Consider the following 27,670-nt stretch of genomic DNA (forward strand, 5'->3'; position numbering starts at 1 on the left):
AGGCCTATATTTTTCTCCTGGACCTCTCGCACATTATGTTGGAAATTAGTAGATTAATATGATCTAATATTAAAATGTGTTTTGTCTGACAACATGAAATTCATTGCTTTGACTAAGCAGTTTATGTTTCATAAGACCTAACCTAAAAATGTATTTTGTTTGATCACGTGAAATGATTAGTACAAACTCCGAAAACCAAATGTCATTTCGAAATGTATGCTTAAGAATACTTACTTGCTCCTAATAATTTTGCTATTCCATTGTTGTCTCTGTGCGCATTTTCTGTCGCTCGCCCAAGTGCATGTATCACACCATAATTATGTTATATTTATTTACACTTATCTGACTATAATCTTGAATTGTAACCACAACGCAACACATAAAATAACTATTATGTATTAGTATAATACTGATATTAATGAGTTATTAGTATGTTCGGATTTAGCTTCCAGTAATCGGCTCAGAAATCTAGAACAATTTGAATTTTCAAAATTTGTACTGCCGACAACAGCTGTTCCTGCTGCCAACATAACAATTAGAAAATCACTATCAGTTATAGTATTTCTCAGTATCGAAATTCGAAACAAAGTTTGCAAAAGAAAATTCAACCTTCAAACTAGAAACTCACCATAATCCACTAGCATGTGTAGTAATGGTGGAAAAATGGTTAGGTTTCACCCTTAGGATATTAAGTAAGCTGATCCGGACTGTAGACTGTATAAATGTTAAGCAGACCTGTACTATCTTACTTACTTACTTACTTACTTACTTACTTACTTACTTACTTACTTACTTACTTACTTACTTACTTACTGGCTTTTAAGGAACCCGGAGGTTCATTGCCGCCCTCACATAAACCCGCCATTGGTCCCTATTCTGAGCAAGATTAATCCAGTCTCTACCATCATATCTCACCTCCCTCAAATCCATTTTAATATTATCTTCCCACCTACGTCTCGGCCTCCCCAAAGGTCTTTTTCCCTCCGGCCTCCCAACTAACACTCTATATGCATTTCTGGATTCGCCCATACGTGCTATATGCCCTGCCCATCTCAAACGTCTGGATTTTATGTTCCTAATTATGTCAGGTGAAGAATACAATGCTTGCAGCTCTGCGCGTGCTATCTTACGAGAGCTAAACAAAGAAAGAACACATCACAGAGGATTAGCCTCATTCCTCAATCCCTCGCCTCTACTTATGATTAGAATGACGTCAAACAGTGCCTCTCTCGACGAAAAAATTGCAATCCTATACTGAACACATTAATAGAACTACTCGGGGAATAAGTCGAGAGGATTAATAATATTCCTCCAAAATGTACAACTAGCCTGAAAACGGCAATTCTGTACTGAACGCATAATAATTCTAGAGTCGCCGGGTTCAGTTGCAGGCAGCACTTGGTTGGGCAAGGCACTATTGATGTGTACTTTATTACCTGTGCGATGTGTTTGCGGTGCACTCGAGGCCGGCTGGGTTTTGACGCTCTGTGGGCGGGTGAAGGGAGGAGACATGGTGACGAAGTCCGTGTTATCTTTTCTTAAGAGCTTGAGCGAGCAGCTGATCAGAGCTTTGTAACTTGCCATGCGTCTTGGCAACAGCACGTAAACTAGGAGAACAACGGATCGTAACAGAGCGACAACTCTGACGGTAAGTCTCATCAAAGGAAAGTTCTTCAGGAAGGAACCAAAATAACAGACATTTAATTCCGTAGAAGATGTAGATAAATCATTATAGTGTAAAATAAGTCATGTTTGCAGAATTACAAAGGTTCACGTAACATAGTGCCGTTGAAGTGTATTAATACGGAAGAATTTTTACTATATACATATTAATATGTTATTAAAGATTTAATTGTTATGAGTAAAAATAATTAAATTAATTCCATTGGAATTTTAGGGTGCTATTCATAGACATTTCGCAGCACGCGCTACGAGCGTACTAAGCTAGCCCCGGCTATCCACTGGTTACTAGTACAGAATTCAAATCATATCCTATTGCTAACACTGGTTTATGAATACGAAAAACGCTGATAATCCACCGAAAGCCCGCGCTAAAAATGTCAATGAATACGGCCCTTAATGTTTATATTCAGGGAATAGATTATTTAAAATATTGGTACTAATTATTGTCGGAATGGCATGCAAGAGATCCAGGACGAATTCCCTAGTATTGCTTCCTAAATCTCTTGTGTGTTATACTGGTAACTAACAAGTGGAGGGGGGACGAGATGTGTCTCCTTTGGTGTAGTTCTTATGAAGAATTGCCTAATATTTGATTTAAGCTGAATAAAAAGCTATAATATATTTTCCATGGAGATTTCAAATGTATGGTATGCCCTACTTTTGTTTACAAGGACAATATTTTACATATACATCTTGATTACACAACTTTTAACTCTGTATCACTTCGGAATATGTATGATAAGACTTTCATGTGTTAAATTCTAACGTATCTTGTTTATATGTTTCGACCTATTTCAGGGTCATCCTCAGAACTGGCCGTTGTTGGTCTTGGCGCCTCTTGTTTTGTTTCCTGTGAGAGTGTGTTCGTGTGGTATAATGTAGAGTCAAAGAACCAACAGGATTACAACGAAGAGCTAAACACAATCAAATACATAGCACAAGAAAACGGATACAATCCTAACATAATAGACAACATAATACGTAAGACAAAACATAATCACGAAAAACATAAGAATAGGCTACAACACAAACACAAGAACACAAAAAATACATCACACTAACATACGAAAACAAAAACACGCACAAAATTGCAACCTCATTTAAGAAATTAAATTAAAACATCGCAGACAGAACAAATTATGCTCTACAAAAACATCTCAACACACAAACAACACAAAAAAACAAATACAACCACACAGGCGTATACAAACTCAAATGTAACACCTGCAACAACTTCTACATAGGACAGACAGGCAGATCATTTCAAACACGTTACAAAGAACATATCACAGCCATAATAAAATTACAAAACACCTCCACTTATGCAGAACACATTACAAGTGCTAACCACACCCACAGAGACATCAATACAGGGATGCAAATACTACACATCCAACCAAAAAGCCAGAAACTAAACACACTAGAACAATATGAAATATACAGACACACGAAAACACACCCCAACGAAATTCTCAACACACAACTCAATTTCACAACACACACATTCTTTGACTCTACAATATACCACACGAACACACCCTCACAGGAAACAAAACAAGAGGCGCCAAGACCAACAACGACCAGTTCTGAGGATGACCCATAAATAGGTCGAAAAATGTAAAGAAGGTACAGTTACCCTTAAAAAGAATGAGACGATTCTTAGTCGTCGGAAGTTAAAGTTCTACAGCGCGGTTCACTCGATATCACGTAACGATACGTAACATGACAAATAGTAAAGAATTGTTACAAGGACCACAACAAGGACAAGGACCAGAATAAGGATCACGAAGAATACTACCATTTAAGGCCAGGATTTCACAACATAGCTCGAGTCACAAAATATCATTGCTTCACTGTACCGAATGGCAAATGCCAGCTAAGGGATCTACATTCTGGACTGCTACTGTCACTGTCTTGTCTCGGTAGCTCATATAGTAGCGTGTCGGTTCCAATGTATATCCGAAACGTCTCGTGTTCGATCCCGGGTAAAACTTTTTTTTTATTGAGGTGTAATTAATTTTTTCAGAGATCCTCGACTGTCTAATTTGTAGAAAAATATGGAATAATTTAAGCCCAATTTCTGGGTCTTACAAGTGGGCTGAACCTCGTCAAAATAAATAAATCTTACTTGGATGTTAAAAGTATTCTTCCTCAAACAAAAATCATAAGAAACAAAAAGAGCCCTGTTAACTTAAAATCTTGTCCACATGACATCAGCTTCTATTACAGCTCTAAGTCGATCCGGCATGGATGTCACGAGATTGTGGAATAAGTTCTGATCCCCGGCGAGATCTTCCCAGGTGTCAACAACTTGATCCCACAATTCGTCTCGATTTCGAGGGCGTCGGTGGGCATAGGTGGCTATTCTTCTCTTTTTCAATTCCGCCCATAAATTTTCGATGACATTCAAATCAGATGACTTCGGAGACCAATTAATGATTTCGATCTCGGGTCTCCTTTGAAACCATCTTTGAATGCTTGCAGCATAGTGCACGAGATGATTATCCTGCTGGAACAGCAATGTTCCTTCGGGAAAACGTTCTCGGGCGGAGGGAAGGAATATATTTTCCATAATATGCTTGTAAGTTCCCGCATTAAACCGGCCATCGATTCTTTCTATAACGCCAGGTCCATCGTAAGACATCCACCCCCAACACGATATGCTAAAGCGCCCCGATCTTTCACGTCGGAGCACATAGCGCTGGTCATGTCGGAGACCATCCTCACGATAGACACGGACAGGACCTTCGTAATCACTCGAGATGGTTGTTTCGTCGGAGAAAATTACATTTCTCCAATCGAAATCCACTCGATTGGTAGCGATTGGCAAGACGGTCGAAAGCTTGTGCTTCCCCCAATATTTACATTTGCGCAGCCCTCCGGCTCCTAATACCGCGGTTCCTCAACCTGCTGATCACAGTCTGTGAAGAGCCGGGAATGTTAGATGCTGCGCTTATTTCGTTAGCAGTCAGAAAGGGGTCCTGTCGAACTGTCTCGAATAAAAGAGCATCCTCTTCCAATGAAGAAATCCTCGGACGCCCAGGGATAGGGAGATTTTTGACCTCTCCTAAATTTTGGTAACGATGAACCCACCTCGCGGCTGTACTTCCAGGAACACCGACCAAACGGCCAGCAGATCTAGCCCCATATCCAGCCTCAACTAGAACTATAACTCGCTGTCTCATGCCACGTCGGTTCGCCATTACGATGAGAAATGAGAGATGACGATAATACTTTAGTGTAGACAATGACTATTTAACGTGATATAGAATTATTGAAATAAGAGGCATCTTGCATAGTAAGAGTTAATAAATCAACCCTGAATTAAATATCTAAATAACAGGATATAACAGGAAGTCCAATTGTTGCGAAACTAATCAAATTAAATCTAATTACATTAAGTAAACAAACCCCAAGGTATGACACCACATTGATACAGCTAAATTGTAGGTTATTAACATAAGCATTGAATAGGTCCGTGGTTGTGCGTTGGACGGCAAAACTAAACATCGAAAGTTCGAATATTGCCGAGGAATGTAACTTCTTGCTTTTTATAATGTAAATCAGACTTATAACTACAATCATTCGTATTTCTTACATTATTTATTAATATTTATAGCCAACACTGAATTTGTAAAGAAAAGACTTTAGAAATCTCATATGGAATTTGTGATCTGTAGTGACATAAACATAGATTATCTCTCGGAACTTTTCCGTAAAAGTAAATTAAATTCACTCTTTGAAACTGGAAACCTTAGTCGTAGAGTCATTTTCCCATAGCATACAAACTGAAGTAGCACAGCCATTGATAAATGTTTTGTACACAGAATTAGACTGAATTCCTATTCGACAGAACCTATAATCAATGGCTTGTCTGAACATGTTAAACAAATCCTAAGAGTTTCCAATGTCACTGAACAATTTCAAAATATTAATTTAAAAACTAAGAAAGGATCGTAAATGCTGGATCTAGTGATTATTTACATTTATGTCTAAGAAATGAATCTTGGAAAAACATATATAATACTGGTAATATGATATTAAGAGTAAATGTATTGAATTTTTCACTTAATTTCATAATCACTTCAGTGGATGTTCTCCACTCAATGTTGTGAAAAAATTCAAAAGTTAAAACATGTAGATAACGCAGGGACTTCAAAATCTCATATATTAAAAAGAAGAATCTATATGTAATGAGTTGCAATGTAATGATCCTCTTAAATATTGCAAGAAGTACAGTATAATTTATCAAAATTTGTGAAAGAGGAAAATAGAATATATTAGAATAGAAAAGTACAAAATTCAGATAATGCAATTAAACCTATTCGGAATATTATTAAATTTAAACTTGTAGATATCCTAAAAAAGAAAATATTTTTTCATTAAGACCAATGATTATAAAGTTGACGCTCCCAAATCTATTGCAAATTCTCTTAACGTATTATAGTATATAGTACAGAAATATTATTGACAACTTAAACATTCAAGATTTTGCAAAAGATACTGCAATTGGTTACTTAACAGATGCATTTAATAATTAGTATTAATACATGTAATTAGTCAATAACTGCAACAGTGCTTCTTCATTCAATCATAACATGAATAAAATTGAATGCACATTAAATGAAACACTATTGCAAACACGTAGATAAAATAGTTAAAATTAAATGAAGGGGTGAGAATGAAATAATCCAAAGCCACACTTTTAACAAAAATTGTTTTGTGCGAGTGCATTTCTTACACATTACACATATGGGAAAGCTATTAATAAAATATTGTAATAATTACTCAAGAAATGACATAGCCTAAAGACTCTAAATCTTTGTAAAAGTTTGTCTATTATTATATATTTTTTAATTTCATTTTAATTGTTAGTTTTTAATATATATGCATTTACTTGTATATGTGTGTGTGTATAAATGCATTCATTAGATTAAAGTTTATAATATTATAACTTGTAATTTTGTATTGTTTGCGATCATTAACACTTAATCTCAGGACTTTGTAAAACTCTATTTCAACGTTACTTAGCTATTTCATTGTTATTTAGATAAAAAAAACCGTTGTGTAGACTAAGAACCGAACTCGCACTCTTCTACACAACACGCAGAAGTCTTACCGTCTGAGCCTTTGAAACGACATGAAAGCTTTCCTTTCTGTGCGGAGTGTCGATCTAGTCATGAAGGTCCATTGTCGATTTAACTACACGATTTATGTATTGTATATATTTATCTTTTATTTACGTAATATTATCATATTTTTTGCAGTTTTTGAAGTGAATTTCGGAACGACGCTAGTAACAAACCAAATAGCCTGCATTTAAGTAACTCAATATTCGTTATCTTGTGTATCAGTGCTCTGGTCTCCGATCATGCGCAGTGTCTTACATCTGAGACTTAGGAATATTCAATCGTCTCATCCTTTTTCAGGGAAACTGTACGTTAGAATTTAACACAAGAAAGTCTTATCATACATATTCCGAAGACAATATTTTTATGAAATTAAAGCGCAAACGTTTTTACTTCTGTTTCCAGTATTACTACTCAATTCTACTCTATAAAATTGTTTTCACTGATAAAAAATATATTGGAAAAATTTAATCTTATATCGGCAGAGTACATTCTAAGTATCTTTTTAATTCTGTAGGTAACATCCTTTTAAATTACAGAGATTGTTGATGTTTAGTCAACTGTTCGAAAACAAGTTTGAACCTCACAAGTGACACCAATAAGGCATCACTCGTGAAGCAACTAAGGCATGATGGGTAGGATGGCCAGTGCCCTTCCCCCTCCAGTGAATACATCTCTGACTAGTTACATATTATACTAATCAGACTTGAGATGTATACAAACAATAAATTGTTCTTCTTCTGACATCGTCAAGTGAGATGTACTGCCTGGTAATAGATGTACATATTAGGCAGAACCTCAATCAGAGGTACTACAGAGATTATAGAATGGTAATTTCAGTTGCAATTCTTTACTTAATAAGTTGTCCCTTGAAAATTCTGAAGGTTATTCATAGGCAATGAGCTGGTAATTGTAATTCTTAATTATCCTTTATTTTAAAAGACGGAGACTGTTCAGTACTTCAATATAATGCAGCACTGTTGCAGTAGGGTAAACTGATTATGAAACAGAATAAAGATGCACCGCCTTCTGTACCTCTCCGTTCCTAATTTCTATTTCTTCATACTTATGACCTCGTAACTCCCATTCTGAATTGATAGTGAGATGATAGGAAGGGAAATCCCCACGTGGTGATCTTACATATTATTTTGAAACGCTAAGTAATGCCAACCTTCCTCAATCAATTAAGATTTGAGGTTAATTAAATGAAAAACCAGAATAAATGAAATAATAATTTTGTCCATCCAATACACCACATTTCTCACTAGACTTACCTTAAAAACACCAGAACTTCGATATGTCGCTAAATTACATTTTTTGGCACCAAATGGCTTACCAAAAACACCAGATCTGGTGACAAAATCACCAACTTGGCAACGCTGTCCGTGATATTGCACAGTATTAACTAATCTTGTCTAAAGGCAACAATCTTCATACTTATGACCTCGTAACTCCTATTCTGAATTGATAGAGTGATGATAGGAAGGGAAATCCCCTGATGTTACATATTATTTTGAAACGCTAAGTAATGCCAACCTTCCTCAATCAATTAAGATTTGAGGTTAATTAAATGAAAAAACCAGAATAAATGAAATAATAATTTTGTCCGTCCAATACACCACATTTCTCACTAGACTTACCTTAAAAACACCAGAACTTCGATATGTCGCTAAATTACATTTTTTGGCACCAAATGGCTTACCAAAAACACCAGATCTGGTGACAAAATCACCAACTTGGCAACGCTGTCCGTGATATTGCAGAGTATTAACTAATCTTGTCTAACAGGCAAACAATCGACTTCCTCTATAAGACCAAAGTGAAACTTTAATCTACAACCGATAAGATTTCTCTTCAGTAATACGTATCTTTGTCGCCTAAATCAAGTGGAAATCCCACGCAGTAACGGCGAACTGCTGGTCGACCTGGCTAGACTGTTGAGTGCTGCAACTTCATAAAACGTAAGAAACTGTTCAGGAATAAAACAGCTTCTAAAGCCATGTCGCTGGTGGTTTCATTTCGTTTATTGAAGTCCATAAATCTTACATCAATGTGGCATTTAGATGTGAAACAAGTGAAGTATTATACAAAAATGTAGCTATAACATATAGCGGATTAATTCAATTTACAAGAATAAACTATTCTTCAGTTGTATAAGTAGTATGAATATGAAGGAATTTCGATAATTGCATTCAGAAACTTTTCTTTTGTCACTTGGAATCTTTAAGAAATTTAGGCAGTGCATTGGAGACTGTAGTATCCACATGAATAGTGAACTTCTGTTTATAACAGCTAGAACAGAGGGTAGATGGAGGTCTGATTTATGACTTGTATGTTATGAATGTTCTGATTAGTAATGGAAGCATCTTTAATTTTACCACAAAATATCATCGAGACAACAATGTACTCACTAGGTAAGGTCAAGATTTCTAAATTTTAGAATATCAATTTACTGGATGCTCTTTTAGGCACACGTCATTATTCCTAGAACTTTCCTTTTAAAAGAAAAATTCAGTTATCCCTGAATATGAATAATAAATATTGATTTATAGAATGGAAATATGCATTTTATAGATGCCTATATCGCTAATAGAGGAGAAGAATATTTGTGCATATTTAACAGGCAGAGCTGAATCTAGGAGGATTATATTACACATTCTATGTTTTTTTTCAGTTCGAGTAATTATCCAATTTCAAACCAAAAAACTTTCTGTTTTTTGGGTTCTTTGAAATCAGCTCCATTTAATTTAATATTCCTGGAAAACTGAGCACTGTTTTGTGTGCTATTTAAATTACATTGAGTTTTATGAACAATAAGTACTAGTCTATTTGCACTAAACCAATAATCCCTTAGATTTAATTTTAAAACTGTAGTAGAAGTGTTTATAAAGTAGTCATATTGTTTACTTCAGATGACCACACTACTTGTATCATCTGTAAATAAGATTATCTGGAGTAAATTATTTATGGTTTAGACTAAATCATTAAGGGGGAGAGGGTGATGGGTGAAATTTCTATTTTCTACATTTTTCAAGCTATTTCCTTGATTTTTTGTATACATAATCACGGTGTGATAGATAATGACGTGGTGAAGTTTCGTTTCTGTGAGTTAGTTAGTTTCTGAGTTATTAACAACAATATTTTGGAAAATTTTCGTACTTCAAAATGAAATGTGTGGCTCAATGCTTCAGTACAATGTTTGAATTTCTTTGTTTGCAAAACCACCGGCATATTTAGAAAAACATCACGCATTAGTTTTTCTATCTTTACTACAAAGGAGAGAAAAAAATTATAACTAGTGCATACCTAACAATAGAAATTTTCCGTTGCCACTATAAATATTTTATTTTTTATTTCAAAAAATATTAATTTAATCATACAATCCATGTTCTGTTTTGTTAACTATAGTGTATAGACCATCCAGTAAAAATGTCATGTTCATAGCATCAAAATTGTAAGAGTTTTTACACTTCGAACCTGACGAAATGTGCTGAAGAAACGTGTGAGATAACAGCTTCTAAAATTTGCATGGAATTGAAGTTCAAGGATGCAGCCATTTATAGCCTATATAGCGTAATTTTTATGCTTTCGAGCGCCGCATAGCATTGAAACTTGCTCAACATATAAATAAGATATTCCCGATTCATTTTTTACAAGAAAATGGAAAATCCGATTTTTGACTGAAAATTATCAAAATTTCACTCGTCACCCCCCTAATACTCGTATAAACTAGAAATAATAGTTATCCATACTTTATTAATAACACAAGTGACTGCAAAGCGATCTCAGTTAGACAGTGTGAATTTTGTAATACACAATGATGCTGTGCATGTTTTCTTTATCTATTCCAATTTCCCCAGAAATTTTCACTCACAAATTCTTAATATTTTCTGTAGTTAAATAATCAAAATTTCAATCATTTATCGTCTGTTATTGCGTGCAGCTTTTAAAGGGACTATATATTAAGAATTACATTTTAGTTGTCGGCATATCGTCTTTATTAATTTCTACGTTTGGAAAAACACTTTAAATAGCCCAATCATTAACTAAGGCGAAACGCTTCATGTAAAGTCGTAATATATGATGCTAAACATGAATTATGAGCTATGGTGTTAGTTAGTTACAGTGGTGTCATTGTTTTTTTTTTTACAACCGGTTCTCTCCGCTAATTATAGAAAATTTCGTAATTTTATTTCAATATAAAAATTATATAATAATAATAATATATCTAATTTATTTCAAGAAATAGTCTGCCCAGGCATCCTGGGTTGCCAAAAACACAGAATAACACACATATAAGAATAGTAATGATTACGGTAAGATAGATGAGCCAAATTTAAATGTGAACTAGGAGCTTAAGTTTAAGAAATAATAAATTTGTACATATATTTGTAACAATCACACACTAACGAATAGAAAGGGGGGGGGGTATTATGATATTCCGTATAAATGATTTTTCAGAATTGCCACAGACCCTTTAATGGTTGAAGTAATTATTTTTGGAATGATGTCATGGATTCCAAATGTTTTGATAGTGTTTACAGTTGATCGTGGGATGGTGCCCCTCGCTCCGATCATTAAACCATGTACTTCCCAGGTGCCTTCCATCTGATATTTTTCTCGAAAATACGGAATAGTAGGCTCATAAATTTGTTGTTTTTCTTTGTTGACCTCGGATGGTTGGGTCTGGCTCATCTCAAATCTAACAGTTGGGTCCAGTATAAAGCCTTTACTATTAGTCTTGTCTAGAGCCACGATGTCCGCTCTTCTAATTCCGCCGCCTTCAGACGCAACGCAGTGCACCTCTTCATGGACCTCGAAGGATTTGTTTCTAAGGGCTTGTGCTATTAGTTTTCGGATGTTATGATGGCGTGAATTTCTCAGGAGTTCTCCATGCTGACAGGATCCTAGGACGTGTGCTAAGGTTTCAATCTCGTTGCAGTATCTGCAACGGAAACCGTCCAAGGATCTCCCATGAAGACTTCTCACTGGTGCTACGTTAGCATTCATCTTAATTGCGTCCCGCCATTCAGAGGAAGATTAGACCCTCCTTAGAAAAAATCCATTTATTTCCGGGAGTATATTCTTGAAATAAAATAACACCTTTTCCTTTATGTGGAAGCGCACACCATTTGTCGTACTCTTGTTTCCTAAGATTTTGTCGTAGTTTATGGACATTGATGTTACTTATATCCAGATCTTAAGGTGGAATTTTTAACTTCCTGGAACATACTTTCTTTTCTGCTGCTATGTTCCTTGTAGAAACGACAAGAGGATTCGAGGTTCTCAATAATGTGTTGCAAATATTGAGATGCTGTAAATATGCTTCCCATTGAGCTTTGAAAAGGCTGAGACCCTTATATTTACGTTCGGTGTACAACATCGCGTCGGGCGAATTGCAATGTAAAATTTCATTGCAGGACTATGTGTAGAGTAACTTACAAACTCATAAATGCCGACTCGCGTTTCGAAGAAAGGGAGTAAACTTGCAGAATATTCACAACACCAATTGATTATGTTTGAATATTGGACCACACGGACAAATTGTTTGAAACCCCCGAAGATGTATCTGCACGTGCATTTATACCCTCTACTGTTAGGCCTACATCAAGTTAACTTAACATTAAATGTTCACCACATCACTGCCACTTCGTAGCTGCGCCATATTGTAGGCCTATTTTTGGTCCAGGAACATATTCGTATATTACAAAAAACACTCGTAATTATATGACATTGCTACGAAGTGGCAGGGGTGAGTATTTTCCGTAAAAGACGAGTAAAGTATATTTTTCTTGAGAAAAAATACAAATGGCGTTTCCACGAAGTGACAGGAACTAGTGTTTCCAGTATTTTTCCTTGAACAAAAATACTATAGTCCCGTCGCTCTTATTTCCGGCAGCCAATCACATTGTAGGTCGGCTACATTTAAACGTGTGCGTCTTGTGATTCGCTGATGATGACATTATACATTTCCTAAGGCTCGATAAATACTTAATATAATCCCCCGTCATTCGTTGGCGTTTGCAGAAAGCACACGAGGACGTTATTTGCCCCTCAGTTATTTGCTGAATTACAGTGCGTTTGATTTATTATCATAGAAGCTACGACATGATAATGTTTAACGGTGTGGCAAATAGATTCCTCGTCTGGTAGCTAGACAACGAAAGAACAAAAATGACGAACGATACTACCTACCTAGACTTTATAGAGTCTTCATTTCCTAAGATGTAAGCAAAGAGGAGGAGTCACGCCGGGAATAACAGCGACGCGACTATACATGGCGTTGCTACGAAATGTCGGTGATGTATAGAACATTTTCCAATTTAACTTTTCACTTTCCGAAACGTCAACCATTGTATCATCTATTTTACTCTGTTTAGACGCACCGCTACCATCACGAATAAAAAAAAAAAGGTGATCGATCGCTTTAACGCTTCATTGTACTACAGAGATTGTTTTCTGCAAATTAGATTCATACATAAGCACAGCCTAATTAATAATACCGAACGCTACTGGTCCAATGACCAATAATGCATTCAGTATTGTCAGTACTCTTAATGAAAAAATAATGTATTTAGTTCAAATTAAAAAATTGTAGGAGAAGTATTAAAAGAAGACAATGAAATCTTATTAATATGCCTAATAGTGTATTTTGTATATGAAAGTCAAATTTTAAATTATGTTTTTAAATACTTCGTTTTATTGTTGTGTATTCGGTATTAGCATTGGATGTGGAAAGGTTATACTACTGCCCATGTAATCCCAGATGTGCTTCAAAGTTGCAGACATCTGTTGTCCTTTTGACTTGTTTCCCGTCCAAGTATACAGGCAATGCAATAATAAATATAATCGCGTCGGGCTGTATTGTCGTTTATTTCTGCATTATGTTTAATGAAATATTAAACAGGTAGAGAATTTCACGTTAAATTAATATCCTTCCTTTCGGTAAGAAGTTATTTTTTAACCTAAAACAAGTAACAACCAGTTTTGCGATAAATTTAACGAGCCGGTGTGATCCGGCTGAATGACACCACTGTGTGCTGATAGCAGTAGTCCGATTCGTCAGTTGATTTCCATGTATTTATTTGAAAGCTGTTTAGCTGTATTTCGTTTATAGATATAGTTATGTATTACCGGTAATTAAACAGAATGCATTCCACAGGTTGCGTCGTCACCATGACTGACTTTGATACAACAGGCAAAAAACGTACCAGCTCAGTTGTCTACACAGCAGACTTGATCGAGCTGAGTAATGACGAAGACGATGAAGCGGATAACTGCATACCATCGGAAAGCATTCTCAGCGCCCTGGAGTGTCCAGTTTGTATGGAGTACATGGTGCCTCCCATATCCCTCTGTGAGAACGGCCACAGCATATGTGACCAGTGCAGACCCCAGCTACCGCTCTGTCCAACATGTCGTCGACCATTTCTGTCCAACACAAGGAACGTGGCCTTGGAAAGCATCGCAAGCGGTTTGGACTACCCCTGTCGCAACGAAGGGTGCCTGGAAGTATTTCCTTTAGCACTCGTCACAAAGCATCAAGCTGTTTGTCCACATCGTCCTTATGAGTGTCCTCTCTCCTTAGGATCGCATTGTGCGTGGAAAGGACCTCTAAGTGTAATCAAGAAGCATGTAATTGAGTCGCATGGTCGTTACGCAAGAATCGGAGCGGAGTCTACTAGTGTTCTGAATGACGTCAGCAATACACCTGCTTACTCTTTGGTTATATTTGCTTTCGATCAAGTTTTCTTGCAAAAGAGTAGATTGCAGGACTGTAAATTCTACTCGGCTGTGCAGTACATAGGACCTAAAGAGAATGCGTCGAAATACCGGTACGAGTTCCAATTATCGACAAGTAAGGGACACCACAAGATCTTGGTGGGGAACATGACGTACAGTGATTCAGAGGATCTTCAGAGCGTCAACAAGGCTGGCAACTGCGTCAGACTGGACTACGATATCATTAAAAGGTTCATGTATGATGATAAATTGCCTTATAAACTCCGACTTTTCAGAATTGATGATGATAATTTCTGAGTAAGTTGTGGCTCATTGATTTTCTATCAGACGCACGATGAAATCAGTTCTTTGTCTTATTTCTCTCACTATCTCTAACTCTTTTTATCCCTATATCTCTATCACTTTCTGCCTATATTCTAATTTATCTATCTCTCGATGACTATTTCGTTCTTATAGACTCCATCTCTATCTCCATCTACGAGCTCAAGTGTTGGTGGAATTCAGAAGTTCCTGCTGTGTCGGATGTTTAATACAGTAAATAATGTTGATTGGGAAAGCTGGGTACGATGACAGGAGAAACAACAATATCTTGAGAAAACCTGTCCAAACTCTACTTTTGTCCTCCTAAAGTGTATTGATCTCACCGAGTTTGTTCTGTTGTAGACCACAACATGAGGCAGGGAGATTACCGTGATCTCTCGGTGAACTACTGCTTCTCACCAAAAAGTACTGGATTTTGGAGGGACTGAAAGATTGTGGGCAGATTTTCTCGAATACTTTAGTTTCACCTACCATTTTCATCCCGCTAATGCTCTAGCGTCGTATAATCAGTAAATTGATGCTCTCTGAATAAATGCTTCACAAAAAATTGTGTTCTATTTGATGTATGTATTAATTTCAAATAAGAGCGAAGTTGAAAACTGACTTGTTAAACTCTTAAACAATAACTTTCTCATCGTTCATGTGTAGTTTTGAGTTTTCTATCGACTTGTATGGTCCTGTCGAGCAAGTGTTCGATTCTCTCAAAGACTTCAGTTGGAATATGTCATAAGCGTGCACATTTTATGTCTGTACATTTGTAACATTTTAAAAATAATTCCGCTTCGTTATTTGCAGTGCGAAACAGAAAGCCACACGGTTTCTGCAAATTGATGGAATTGTTTGTGATTTTATATGAGTAACAGTATTAAGAAATTCCTATTTATTGACTAAGCAGCCTTGGTCGTCCACATGTACTAAGGATTGACCTCATAGAATGAAAATGAATATATACATAATATAATCTGTGTAAGATTTATAAATATATTTATGTTAAACAGTACTTCTTGTTTAATAAATGAACATTTTCGCTAAAGGAATCCCCCTAAATTTAATAAAGGAGACAAAAACTATGTGTATATATATATATATATATATATATATATATATATATATATATATATATAGGGGAGAGTTGGGTAGTATCGGACATCGGGTAGTATCGGACAGTGAGTTTCTTTCATCTACAACCAAATGATAGTAGGCCTACCTGAATGACATGGTTACATTTCCGTGATGTCGCATACAGTTACGTAACCACGTCATTCAGGTACTACCATCTCTGGTAGATGAAAGAAACGCACTGTCTGATATTACCCGATGTCCGATACTACCCAACTCTCCCCTACATGTTTTTCGAAAATTCAACAATTTATAGGCATGACAATTTCAATGTGCGTATGTACTCGTATGTATGTATGTATGTATGTATGTATGTATGTATGTATGTATGTATGTATGTATGTATGTATGTATGTATGTATGTATGTTATTGTATATATGTTATTGTATTGTATTGTATTGTATTGTATTGCATTGTATTGTATTGTATTGTAATGTATGTGTGATATGTCCAACAGTCCCCTATTTCTAAAACTCTCGTCTCAAACTTTATTATTATTATTATTATTATTATTATTATTGTTATTATTATTATTACTATTATTATTATTGTTATTATTATTTCTGTTGATATTGTTGTTATAGAGAAGACTGGAGTGCAACTATTTCAAGAATGTAAGCTATAAATAAAATTCAATAAACAAGCAAAAAGACATTAGCAAACTTATCACGAAAACCGAAACACGATTGTTTCTCACGAGCAAATGATCTACTACAACACATGTGTTGTTAATAACTGCCAGAAGCAGAAAAACAACCGATACAAAGAACTATCGCAAACATATAGACTCTCAATCACAAAGGTTCACAGCGCGGTTGGTGGTTATGCCACAAGCTACCTAAGTGTCTTATCGTCAATATAGTGGAATATTTGAAAACAAATCATAGAGTGATTATGAATGTCACATTCTGTTTATTTTCCTCATTAATCCCTTTTCACATAGTGTGATATTTGTTATGGCTGATAGAGGGCTGGCCTTGCATTCGGGAGGTCCGGGGTTCGTTCCCATGGGCCGGCAATGCTAACTGAGGTTTTCCATGGTTTCCTTAGTTATTTCCAGGCAAATGCCGGGATTGTACCTCTTGAAAGTTCGGCCATGGACGGCGATCCTTCCCTTAATCCTTTCATATGTGTGAGTGAATGCTGTGTAATGTCTTAAATGTTTGTGTTGTATCGGAGGTGGCCCTGGCATTGAGCTGATCCCTCATCCGGGGAGGCCCTCCATGTCCTTGTGGTCAAAAAAAGTATGTATGTGATCCACAGATTAATTCCTCTCCGACAGGTCGCGGCCCTGTAAGGCCCGGGTGGCGTGGGTCGTGTAAATGAAACTAAAAGGGAGAGGTTAAACTAGGGGAAAGAAAGAAAGTTATGGCTGAACGATAAAAGTGTCTTCACTGATCGCCTATTAAGGATGCCTGGTTTATACTGAATAAGAATAAATTTTGTGCAACATTTCTGGAGAATTTCTGTGTAAGAAATTGCCTGGCTACATGAAAAATTTATTATGTTTTATAATAATGATAATTAAATATTTAATTTGCATGAAATCTCGAAATATGAACTGATATTAACAAAATTTTGCGTAACAATTAATTATAATATGCCAGATATATATGATGTCATGTCGATGTCCCTCTGCTGTTTCGATGTGTAATGAAGCTATTTTGAAATGTTTTTCTATAAAATTTTCAAGTCTGTTATCGATGAATGCTTTGTAATGTAAAGTTGTACTTACTGCTGGAATGGAAGAAGTCGGGTTACAAATCTAATTAAACGCCAAGTGATAAATTATTACGGCAGTGTTATTCTTATAGTAGACTATCAATTATCTTATACTAACTTTTCAGTTTAACATGAAGAATATAAATAAAGAATAGCTATATGAAGATTATATTTTATTAGTAGTACAACTCCACTTTTTGTGAAATTGGAGTGACCACATTTTCGGATCGCACAAGAATAGCCTATTCTTATTATTTTGAATTGTTTGCATCTCCAACTTCAACAGAAGCTACCACATCATAGGCATGTTAAGAAACCGATAAGGAAGTAGTTTTAATAGTGGTACAACTCAACTGCTTTCCACATGTTTCGAAATGAGTGACTTTAAAGAGAGTGATTGCGATTGGGATGACATTTAATTTAGATCTTGATCCACATTTACAAATAACGTAAGGTACCAGTAAATGTGGGTAGCATTATTACTTTCACAATGTTATACCGTTCCTTACAAAAAAGACAATGTTCTCAAGGTATATTGGTAATACCCAGATCAGAAAAAAGTGCCTACTGTGCGCTTTTCTCCTCAGTCCATGTTTTATCCACTTTCACCTTTTGGATAGGTCGCATACCAGTCTATCTTTCAAAACAATTGCCTTTGCATCAGTGCAGTGGGAGAATCAGAGAAGTATCTATGTGTTCAAAAACGAATAGCAACTGGAGTATAATTATTCTCGTTTCTCATAACATTCAGGCATTTTGTTTGCTCTGCTCAAAAGAGCTGTACAGTTTCCTGTTTAGTGCACTGAACGTTGTCAGGTGAAATTTACAGTAATTCTTCACATTGAAGTGTTCATGAATAAGCGAATACACGCACCCTAGACCTAAAGTTACATGTGTAGATGTACAGTTTCTTTTCCAACATAGAAGACATGACTTTTGCCATATAACTTCTTTTACCGAAATAAAGGTGTGGACTGCTACTGAAGCGCTTAGGCTCAAATGGCCCATTCTGTACTCCATACCAAATCTTAATCCAGTGTTAATTCCGTAAGTTCATTTTATCTCATATAAGCAGAAGATTGTTTTGGTTACATTTAATAATGATATCTAGTGTTATGTATTACATGGTTAAATTTTATTTTTGCTGCAAGCATTTTTCAGCACATTTTGTTATCAGTTTATGAATAGCTATAGTAATTGATGTAAATAAATTACATTCGTACTGAATTCCGCATGCCATCTTCCCTGATGTCATCTTGCATAAAATCAAACGTGCAAAGAAGAGAGTGACACTTTCGCTGCTGCGTGTACGTGGAGCTGGTAAATCAAGCTTAGTTGACTCTTACCCATATTCTCCATCCCTGCACAATAAGAATGAAAATTTGAGTTTACAAACAAATAATTTTCTTATACGCATCAGGTGTTAAGTATTTTCTTATAAGGAATTAAATTTTAGATTGTTGTTGTTACCGTATATAATTTTGAATTTGATAACAGTTCTGTTAAAGTTGCTACTTCAGACTGAAGTCAAATTAAGACGAGTCGGCGCACAGGCCGAAAAGGCAGAAAATATCAAAATAGCGTCTCTAATGATTAGTAACACTCGTGATACTAAATATAAGAAAGAAACACCTACGCACTGACAGATCTTTAAAAATCAGTAAAAAGAGGGACGAAAAGTGAAGAAAAAGGAGTTTATAACTGGGTTCAAATCAGGTGGGAAAGGTTTGAAAAACATATGTTTCCATCATATTTTTAATAGTAAGCCGAGGTATGTAACAAGGTTCGAAGGTTAGTTTAAGGGATTATTTAAATGATATGAGGCCGAGGAATCGTGCCTAAGTTTCACCATTATTCTTTATATTTTTATTCCATTCGGTTGAAAAAAACCTCTGTACACCCAATGCTGGCTTTTCTATAGCACGCAATACTGAAACTTTCAACTCGGGTTAAGTTAGGTCAGCTTCACTCGTAAACGTTTAAGTCTACAAAGCTTAAGTTTGATTTCGTGGTATCGTGATTATCAAAATTAATTACAATAATATCAATACACCAGACGTCTCCAAAAGCCTACTCGCGAATAAGCCCCTGAACGGAACCGAAGCCAGTACGTAATGAGCGCGCTCCGCCTCACCCATCTCCACCTGTACTGTACTCAATGTTTATGCGCAAACGAAGAGCAGTGGCGGACTGCCATTATCATTGTGTTGGTCGGCGTGTTCCACCTTTTCACAATGTCTTCTAATCATTGACGTAGTACATTCAAGGATGAATAGGAAGAGAATTTTTTTTGATTTAGTGGGAAGAATGTCAAATGCTTAATTTGTTCGAAAATTCTTAAGGGTGTGTTAAAATTCAACATGCGACGACAATACTCGACTCTTCACAAAGAATATCATACAATTACAGGCATGTTGTACATGTGAAAATAATTTATTTTGCTGCTATCTGTATAACTGTTGGTTATACATAATAATCAGTACAACTCATTACAAAAAGTTTATACTCAGTTCCCCATGACAAACATATACTTTTTCGTTTAATTCTAGGTGAAATGCGTAGGCCTACAAATATTTTGATAAATATAAAACAAGAAAATACAAACACAAATCACACACGTGCCCTCAGTCTTAAACAAAAAAGCTTTTTACTAGCTATGTTTTAGCTTGAAATATTGGTAAATCAATGAAGCCCTTCACAGAAGCATCATTTGTAAAATCGTGCATACAGGACGTTACTAAAATACTGTGTCCAGAACGAAGTCAAAGTTTAAGAAAATTAAAATGTTTCGAATTACAGTTCAGAGAAGGAATTTCAAGATTGCAAATGTAATTGAATCTGAAGTCAAAACCACAATTAACCAGTTTGTAGCTTACTCACTTGCATTGGACGAAAGCAGAGATAGAAATGACAAAGCTCACCTAGCCATTTTCGTCCGAGGAGTTAATGAACATTTTACTGTGTCTGAATGTCTTCTAGATGTAATTACAAAATACAACTGGAGAAGATCTTTTCCAGGTACTAAAGGCACCATAGAACAGAAGAGGTTGAATTTGCAATGGCTTGTGTCAACAGCAACAGACGGGGCTCCAGCTTCATAGTATGTCAAAATAATGTACAAACGTATGATATTTCTTATTCTTTTGATGTTATTATTTGTAAACTTAAGTAGACCGTTGCCGCGATCCCCCACTGATCGCTCCTATTTGTTGAGGTACGAGTCTCTTTCCCTTTTCTAGCCTTACATCACACTGTGTTCGGCGGGCAGCATCGAGAGCACGAATGACGATACGCTTTTTGGAGACCTCTGCAATACACTATACCTTTCTCTTAATCAGACTTAGCCTTCGAAGAGGTGGAAAAATTTAAATATCTTGAAGCAACAGTAACAAATATAAGTGACACTCGGGAGGAAATTAAACGCAGAATAAATATGGGAAATGCGTCTTATTATTCGGTTGAGAAGCTTTTGTCACCTAGTCTGCTGTCAAATAGTCTGAAAGTTAGAATTTATAAAACGGTTGTTTTGTATGGCTGTGAAACTTGGACTCTCACTTTGAGAGAGGAACAGAGGTTAAGGGTGTTTGAGAATAAGGTTCTTAGGAAAATATTTTGGGCTAAGAGGGATGAAGTTACAGGATAATGGAGAAAGTCACACAACTAGAACTGCACGCATTGTATTCTTCATCTGATATAATTAGGAACATTAAATACAGACGTTTGAGATGGGCAAGACATGTAGCACGTATGGGCAAATCCAGAAATGCATATAGAGTGTTAGTTGGGAGGCCGAAAGGAAAAGAGATCTTTGGGAAGGCCTACACGTAGATGGGAGGATAATATTAAAATGGATTTGAGGGAGGTGGGATATGATGATATGATAGAGACCGACGGCAGGCTTCTGTGAGGGCGGTAATGAACCTCCGGGTCCCTTAAAATTCATAGTGGGCCTAAGTAAGTAAGAACGTAATACATGAACAATACGAATCTTACCTAGGCTAAATAATTATATAATATGTAGGCTACATTCCACACATGCATAACAGGTTGTGAAAACTTACTCCAATAATTTTGTTTAAGCATCTGTGTGCAGTCATATACAACATATTTAGGCATCTTGAAATTAGTTGATTTATGAATAAAAACGAAGATGTATCACCACAATTAACTGCCCATGTGCTAAGCGTGAGTTAATGTTTTGGTAGCATCATTATGGCGATTGTCCGGAAGCTCGGCTTCACATCCAAGCTGTTTTTGTCTACTCATTATCTTCTGTGCTCGTTGGTTGACACTAGCCGAATACTTGACTAATAAAGCTATCATTATTAGTATTATGCATTAATGCTGTTTCAGCTTCACGCAAGATTGGCATATGTTAAGTAGGCCACGACCATCGTAGTGGGTTTAGAACGGAACCACGCCCTGCTATCCGATATGGGGAGGTTCTTATTCAATTTCTCTTGATAGGGGTAGTTAACCGCCTTGTTCTATGGCCACCAGAGCAGTTCAGGCTTGATTATCTAACAGCGACCTGGGACTCAGAACCGGTCTGCCGGGTGTGTATAAAGTCTTCACATGGTCCGCAGAGAGTAATCACAGCAACATCGCGCTGCAAGTTTCGGACGTTTCTCTTAACGTCTCGTGAAGTAGGCCCACACTACGTCAATCATAACCCCAAATGTGGAGCAAGCACGTCCTTTTATCACTAAATATGCGTACATTATCGCCGGAGAGAACATTTTATAGAAAGTGAACCGTAGTTACGTCATTCATTTCAGAAGATTGTTCTCTGAGATACTTGAAACAAAGGAGTTTAGTACCATTATGTTCGTTTTCCTTCATTTGGAGAAAGAAATTATTTTATATGAAACATTTCTTAGCGTATTTTGGGAAAGCTATTGAATTAATTCCCATTATGCTCAGTAACTTTAAGAGAGCAATGTATTGTGTTAATACATTAGTGAAAGAATTTTAGTTTTGTCCTTTAAATGTGTAGAAATTTGATACGAACGGGCCTTTAGTCCTGCTGCATCCTTTATTGCCTGAAGAGCTCAGCACTGTAGATATCGCGACTCACCATGGCGTCATCTGTCCGAGGGAGCTACACAGAGCTATCAGATTCATGGTCTATCGTAGTCCGCTATGAAAGGCCCTTCGACTCCTTGGAATCTTACGCAGCTCCCCAGACAAATGGCACCTGTAGGCGAATCATGACACCACGTCTGGGAAATCTCCCGGTCGACCTGGAACTATTAAAGAAGATAGCTACATGACGTGGAAGTTAAAGAATGCGAAGTAAGTCCGAGTTTCAACGCCGAAAGTTACTCAGCAATTCTGCTTCAAGTGATTGAGGGGGGGGGGGAAATCTCAGAAAGAACTAGAACCAGGATTTGAACCCGTGCCCGCTTGTTACACGGTCAGACGTGCTAACCGTTAGGTACTCCACAGTGGTGGGCATATGAACGGTTTAGGTGCTTCTGAGCTTGGTCTTCCACATCCTACCCCCAGCATCACAACGACCATCATATCCGCCTCCATCAACATCAATAAGAAAGTTACTACTGTCCAGGTTTAAGCCGCATCAGACATCACGCCTTGTGAAACACATGTTGAGTGCTGAGGATATCCAGGAAATAACACCAGCCACATCGTGAGGCTGGTCACCCACTGCGTTCTCCTAGGTTCATTTCCTGTTTGAATCGCACAATAGACCGTTCTTGGCTACGTGCTTTAGTAGCAATCTACATGCTAAGGGACAGAAGAAGACAGTTAATACTGCCACAATCACCACAACGGCCGTCACTATTGTACCACATCCACCACCGTCGTTATAATAATTATAATTATAATAATACCGTTATCATATCATTATCGTACAGTTTTAAGAACTCCTCCATGTAGTTTAATCTTTTCTGTACTTGCTGTTATAAATATTATGGTTCTGCTTTGCGCATTGGCAAATAGGTCGTCCAGATCGTGGTAAGTATGGTATGATGTTAAAAAAAAAAAAAAAGAAGCACACAACCAGTTCTCATAGGAGAGCCATGAATCTTTACTTCACTAACAGTAACCATACCTTATTTCAAGTCCAAAGTGAAAAAATCTTATTTTATATAGCACAATGTCCCAGGGAATATAATATACTGTGGTATTTTTTTAATGGCTCACTAGTTTATTTAGTAATGTTATGATTAATTTTTTTTTCTGAATTTAAGTATTTAATTTAATTACATTACTGTATATTCTTGTAACTTACACAGATTTTACTACTTCGATTTTGCCTTGTGTATGTCGTCGTTGATTTTATGACAGTAGAGAGCATAATTTTTTCAGGAGGAAGAAAAATGTAATTAAATAGCAATAGGCCTACATAAGAATAATAGATAATTTGGTAGAAAACGTTGCTGAACATGATAGACATTAATGACATCATCGAGGATCAATGTAGGCCTGTTCATATTTAATTACATTTTTCTTCCTCCTGAAAAATTATGCTCTGTACTGTCACATGGGAGATTTCACAAAATCAATGACGATGTGATATTATTTGTTGTAATAACATTGTTGTTTTATACTAATGTAAGCCTATTTCTTTTTCATCCTCTGGTTGAGTGCAAGAGAATATCTTACGGTCTTATCTGCCAGAATAAATACAGTGAAGTATCATTATTATTATTATTATTATTATTATTATTATTATTATTATTATTATTATTATTATTATTATGTTTCCAGACGTTTGAGTTGGGCAGGACATGTAGCACGTATGGACGAATCCAGAAATGCATTTAGAGTGTTAGTTGTGAGGCCGGAGGAAAAAGGACCTTTGGGAAGGCCGAGACGTAGATGGGAAGATAATATTAAAATGGATTTGAGGGAGGTGGGATATGATGATAGAGACTGGATTAATCTTGCTCAGGATAGGGACCAATGGCGGGCTTATGTGAGGGCGGCAATGAACCTCCGGGTTCCTTAAAGGCAGTAAGTAAGTATTATTATTATTTTTATTATTGCTCTGGATTATAAGTATATACAATGCGCCCAATTTAAAACAACACCTCTAAACGACAGTTCTCTCCGTAGCTGCTCTACAATCTTTCGTCATGCGACCAGCAAGGTAGTCGCTATTTCTTGGACAGTCATTCATAATTACTAATAACTGTTATTACTTAGAAGTAGAAACAAACTATGTAGCTTTACTTTAAAATGTTCTACCTGAAGCTGTATATTGTCTAGGATTTTCTGGGTCAAGCATGTCGCCTCCTCCTACGAATTTTGTCTTGTATACTTCAGTCTCTCCAAGTTTTGAACTAACAAGCAAACGTTCTGATGAGGGCAGATAAAAAAGTTAAGTTTTTTTCTTCCACCATGTTAATAATGTCAAAAGGAGTGCTTATACAAATTTTGGCCACTCTACCGCAATTACGAGGGCCGTAAAAAATAAGTTCGCCAGAGACCGCTAACAGAAAAAAAAAAAAAGCACAATTTCATTGGACAAATTTATTGGAACGGAAACAGCAATTCTTGAGCTATTTTTCAACATATTTTCCAACGGAATTGAGACATTTCTCATATCATAGGATCGACAGTGAGAGGTGCAGACACATTCAAACGCTGGTTCCGATCTGAGGAGGCTGACTTCTACGACACAAACATTGATCCCATGGTATAACAAATGTCTCAGTTCCAGTGGGGGATATATTGACAAACAATAAATATTTCCATGCAATTGTGCTTTTTTTCTATAAACGGCCCCAGGGAAAATCACTTTCTGGACGGCCTCATAATTGCGGTCGAGTGGCCAAAATTTGTATAAGTACTTCTTTTGACATTATTAACATGGTGGAAGAAAAAAATTTAACTTTTTTATCTGCCCCCATCAGAACGTTTGCTTGTAAGTTGTGGACACTATTATGAGCACTTTCATTCATAGTGTTCTTCTCAAGGGCAGGTCTTTCACTGCAAACTCAGATTGCCCCAGTCTTTTTCCTATTTTCTGCCTTCCTCTTTGTCTGCGCATATGATCCATATATCTTAATGTCGTCTACCATCTGATATCATCTTCTGCCCCGAACTCTTCTCCCGTTCACCTTTCCTTTCAGTGCATCCTCCAGTAGGAGTTTCTTCTCAGTCAGTGACCCAATCAATTCCTATTCCTCTTCCAAATCAGTTTCAGCATCATTCTTCACCAATTTTTTCCAACACAACTTCATCTCTTATTCTATCTGTTTCCTTCACACGTTCCATTCTTCTCCATAGGCTACCCGCATTCAAATGCTTCCAATCGCTGCTCTGCACTTCATCGTAATGCTCATGTTTCTGCTCTGTAAAACGCAACAATCCACACAAAGCACTTCACTTATCTCTTCCTTCGTTGTTTTTCCAGAGGTCCACGGAAGATGCTCCTTTTTCTATTAAAAGCTTCCTTGGCCATTGCTATCCTCCATTTGACTTCCTGGCAGCAGTGTATGTTACTTCTTATAGTACACTTCAAGTATTTGAAGCTGTCCACTTACTCTACTGCCTCATTAGAATTCGCAAGTTTACCTTCTTTATTTTTTTCCTATGATCATGGTCTTCGTCTTTTTTGCATTTATCTTCGTCCCATATTGCTCACAGCTGTCATTTAGCTCCAGTAGCATAGGCCTATCCCAGTATCATCTCCTCGTCTGCTAACAACGCCATATCATCAGCAAATCTTATACACTTTATTATTCTTCCTCGTATTTGTACTATCACTCTTCCCATGTTTTGAAAACACTGCTTCACTAAAGTAGATGTTGAACAGAATAGGTGATAAAGGGCACCCTTGACGTACTCCTCTTCCTATTTAACTTCCTTCTGACATCTCTTCTCCTATCCTAACTTTGACTCATTGTTTCATATAAAGGTGACTGAAGAGCGTCCTGCCTTTCCAATCCACATCTATTTACTATGAGCAGGATATTTGACTTTTGGACAATTTTCTACAAATCTCTCCACTTGTCGTGTTGTATAGTAAACGAAAAACATTCATTCGGATCACGCAATCACCGCAACAGAAATTCTGGCTTGTACTGGCAGTCGAACCCAGCAGACAACTAAACTCTAAACTTCCGTGGGGACTAGATGAGTCGAATAAAAATGTCCTTGTGTGTACCCTGCTTTCTCTTTATGTAACAACAGGAGTTGGTCTAAGCTAGATGTCATAGTGTGACGCACTTATAACTAAAATTAATAACATACTGTCCAAATTTCACGGGAGGATACCTGCGAGGGGGTATGCTCCTTGCGGGGTAAGAGGTGAGGATCAACTAGCAACTCTGCTCCTCTGAAGAAGCAGGTGGATGGGGATGGTGTCATTGGCTGGGACAAACAAGGCTTAGTACTGGCCGGCCGGTTCCATGTTGGGGAGTTGGTTGTAAGAGAAGGGGGAAAACTCGCATTCCTTGCTCGGATCTTCTCGTGAAGTGCTGCAGCTGCAGATGGCTAGTAGCCTATATTTCTTTATTTACGAACACTAGACAGGAACACATTGCGAGTGTCCCTGGACGTGTGGTCAGCATTTCACATGGCCACCACTGAGAATAAGTAAGCAGCAGATAACAAGGGACATACACTCATTTCTGCGGATTTAAGATAAATCTCTTTCATTGCCCACGCCAGAAATTGAACCACGGACCGCTTTGTTAGGAAGCGCTTGCCACATAGCCAAAGTGTCGGACTTTGTAGTAGAGTAAGTAAATATGCAGAAATCTCTGACCACCTTGATACCCAGATCTAACTCCTTGTGATTTTTACTTTTGGGGAGTGTTAAAGATATTCACTCCTTAATAACAGAGGAATTGTACCGAGTAGTCAAGAATTTCCATCGCAGGTGTAAAAAGCAAAACTAATGTCAGAAATCAACGTTCTGAAGATAACCTTTTGGGCCAGCGAGTGTTTTCATTGGTTATATATGTATTTTTATTTT

The 27,670-nt window shown here is 36.8% G+C and overlaps 3 protein-coding genes across 9 annotated transcripts in view; 2 read left to right on the top strand and 1 right to left on the bottom strand.

Annotated features, from left to right (window-relative positions):
- The window catches only part of LOC138704985 (E3 ubiquitin-protein ligase sina-like), a 66,814-nt gene extending 58,616 nt beyond the window's left edge, over positions 1-8,198 (bottom strand). The window contains exon 1 of the mRNA XM_069833499.1: positions 8,087-8,198. The gene's annotated coding sequence lies outside the window, so the exon portion shown is untranslated. The remainder of the gene's footprint in view (positions 1-8,086) is intronic.
- Positions 1-27,670, top strand: part of Ac78C (adenylyl cyclase 78C) — a 665,405-nt gene that overhangs the window by 353,721 nt on the left and 284,014 nt on the right. The window lies entirely within an intron of this gene.
- LOC138704983 (E3 ubiquitin-protein ligase sina-like) lies at positions 1,494-16,650 on the top strand. Of its 3 annotated transcripts, none has more exons than XM_069833491.1 (2): positions 1,494-1,648; positions 13,975-16,650. In XM_069833491.1, exon 2 carries the CDS (start codon positions 13,989-13,991, stop codon positions 14,850-14,852), a length of 864 nt encoding a protein of 287 aa, XP_069689592.1. In that variant the 5' UTR covers positions 1,494-1,648; positions 13,975-13,988; the 3' UTR covers positions 14,853-16,650. The 3 variants fall into 3 exon arrangements, with proteins under 3 accessions (XP_069689592.1, XP_069689593.1, XP_069689591.1); XM_069833492.1 differs by lacking the exon at positions 1,494-1,648 and adding an exon at positions 8,627-8,773; XM_069833490.1 differs by lacking the exon at positions 1,494-1,648 and adding an exon at positions 8,787-9,226.

Source organism: Periplaneta americana, chromosome 8, assembly GCF_040183065.1.
Source record: "Periplaneta americana isolate PAMFEO1 chromosome 8, P.americana_PAMFEO1_priV1, whole genome shotgun sequence".
NCBI classification, from domain to species: Eukaryota; Metazoa; Arthropoda; class Insecta; order Blattodea; family Blattidae; genus Periplaneta; species Periplaneta americana.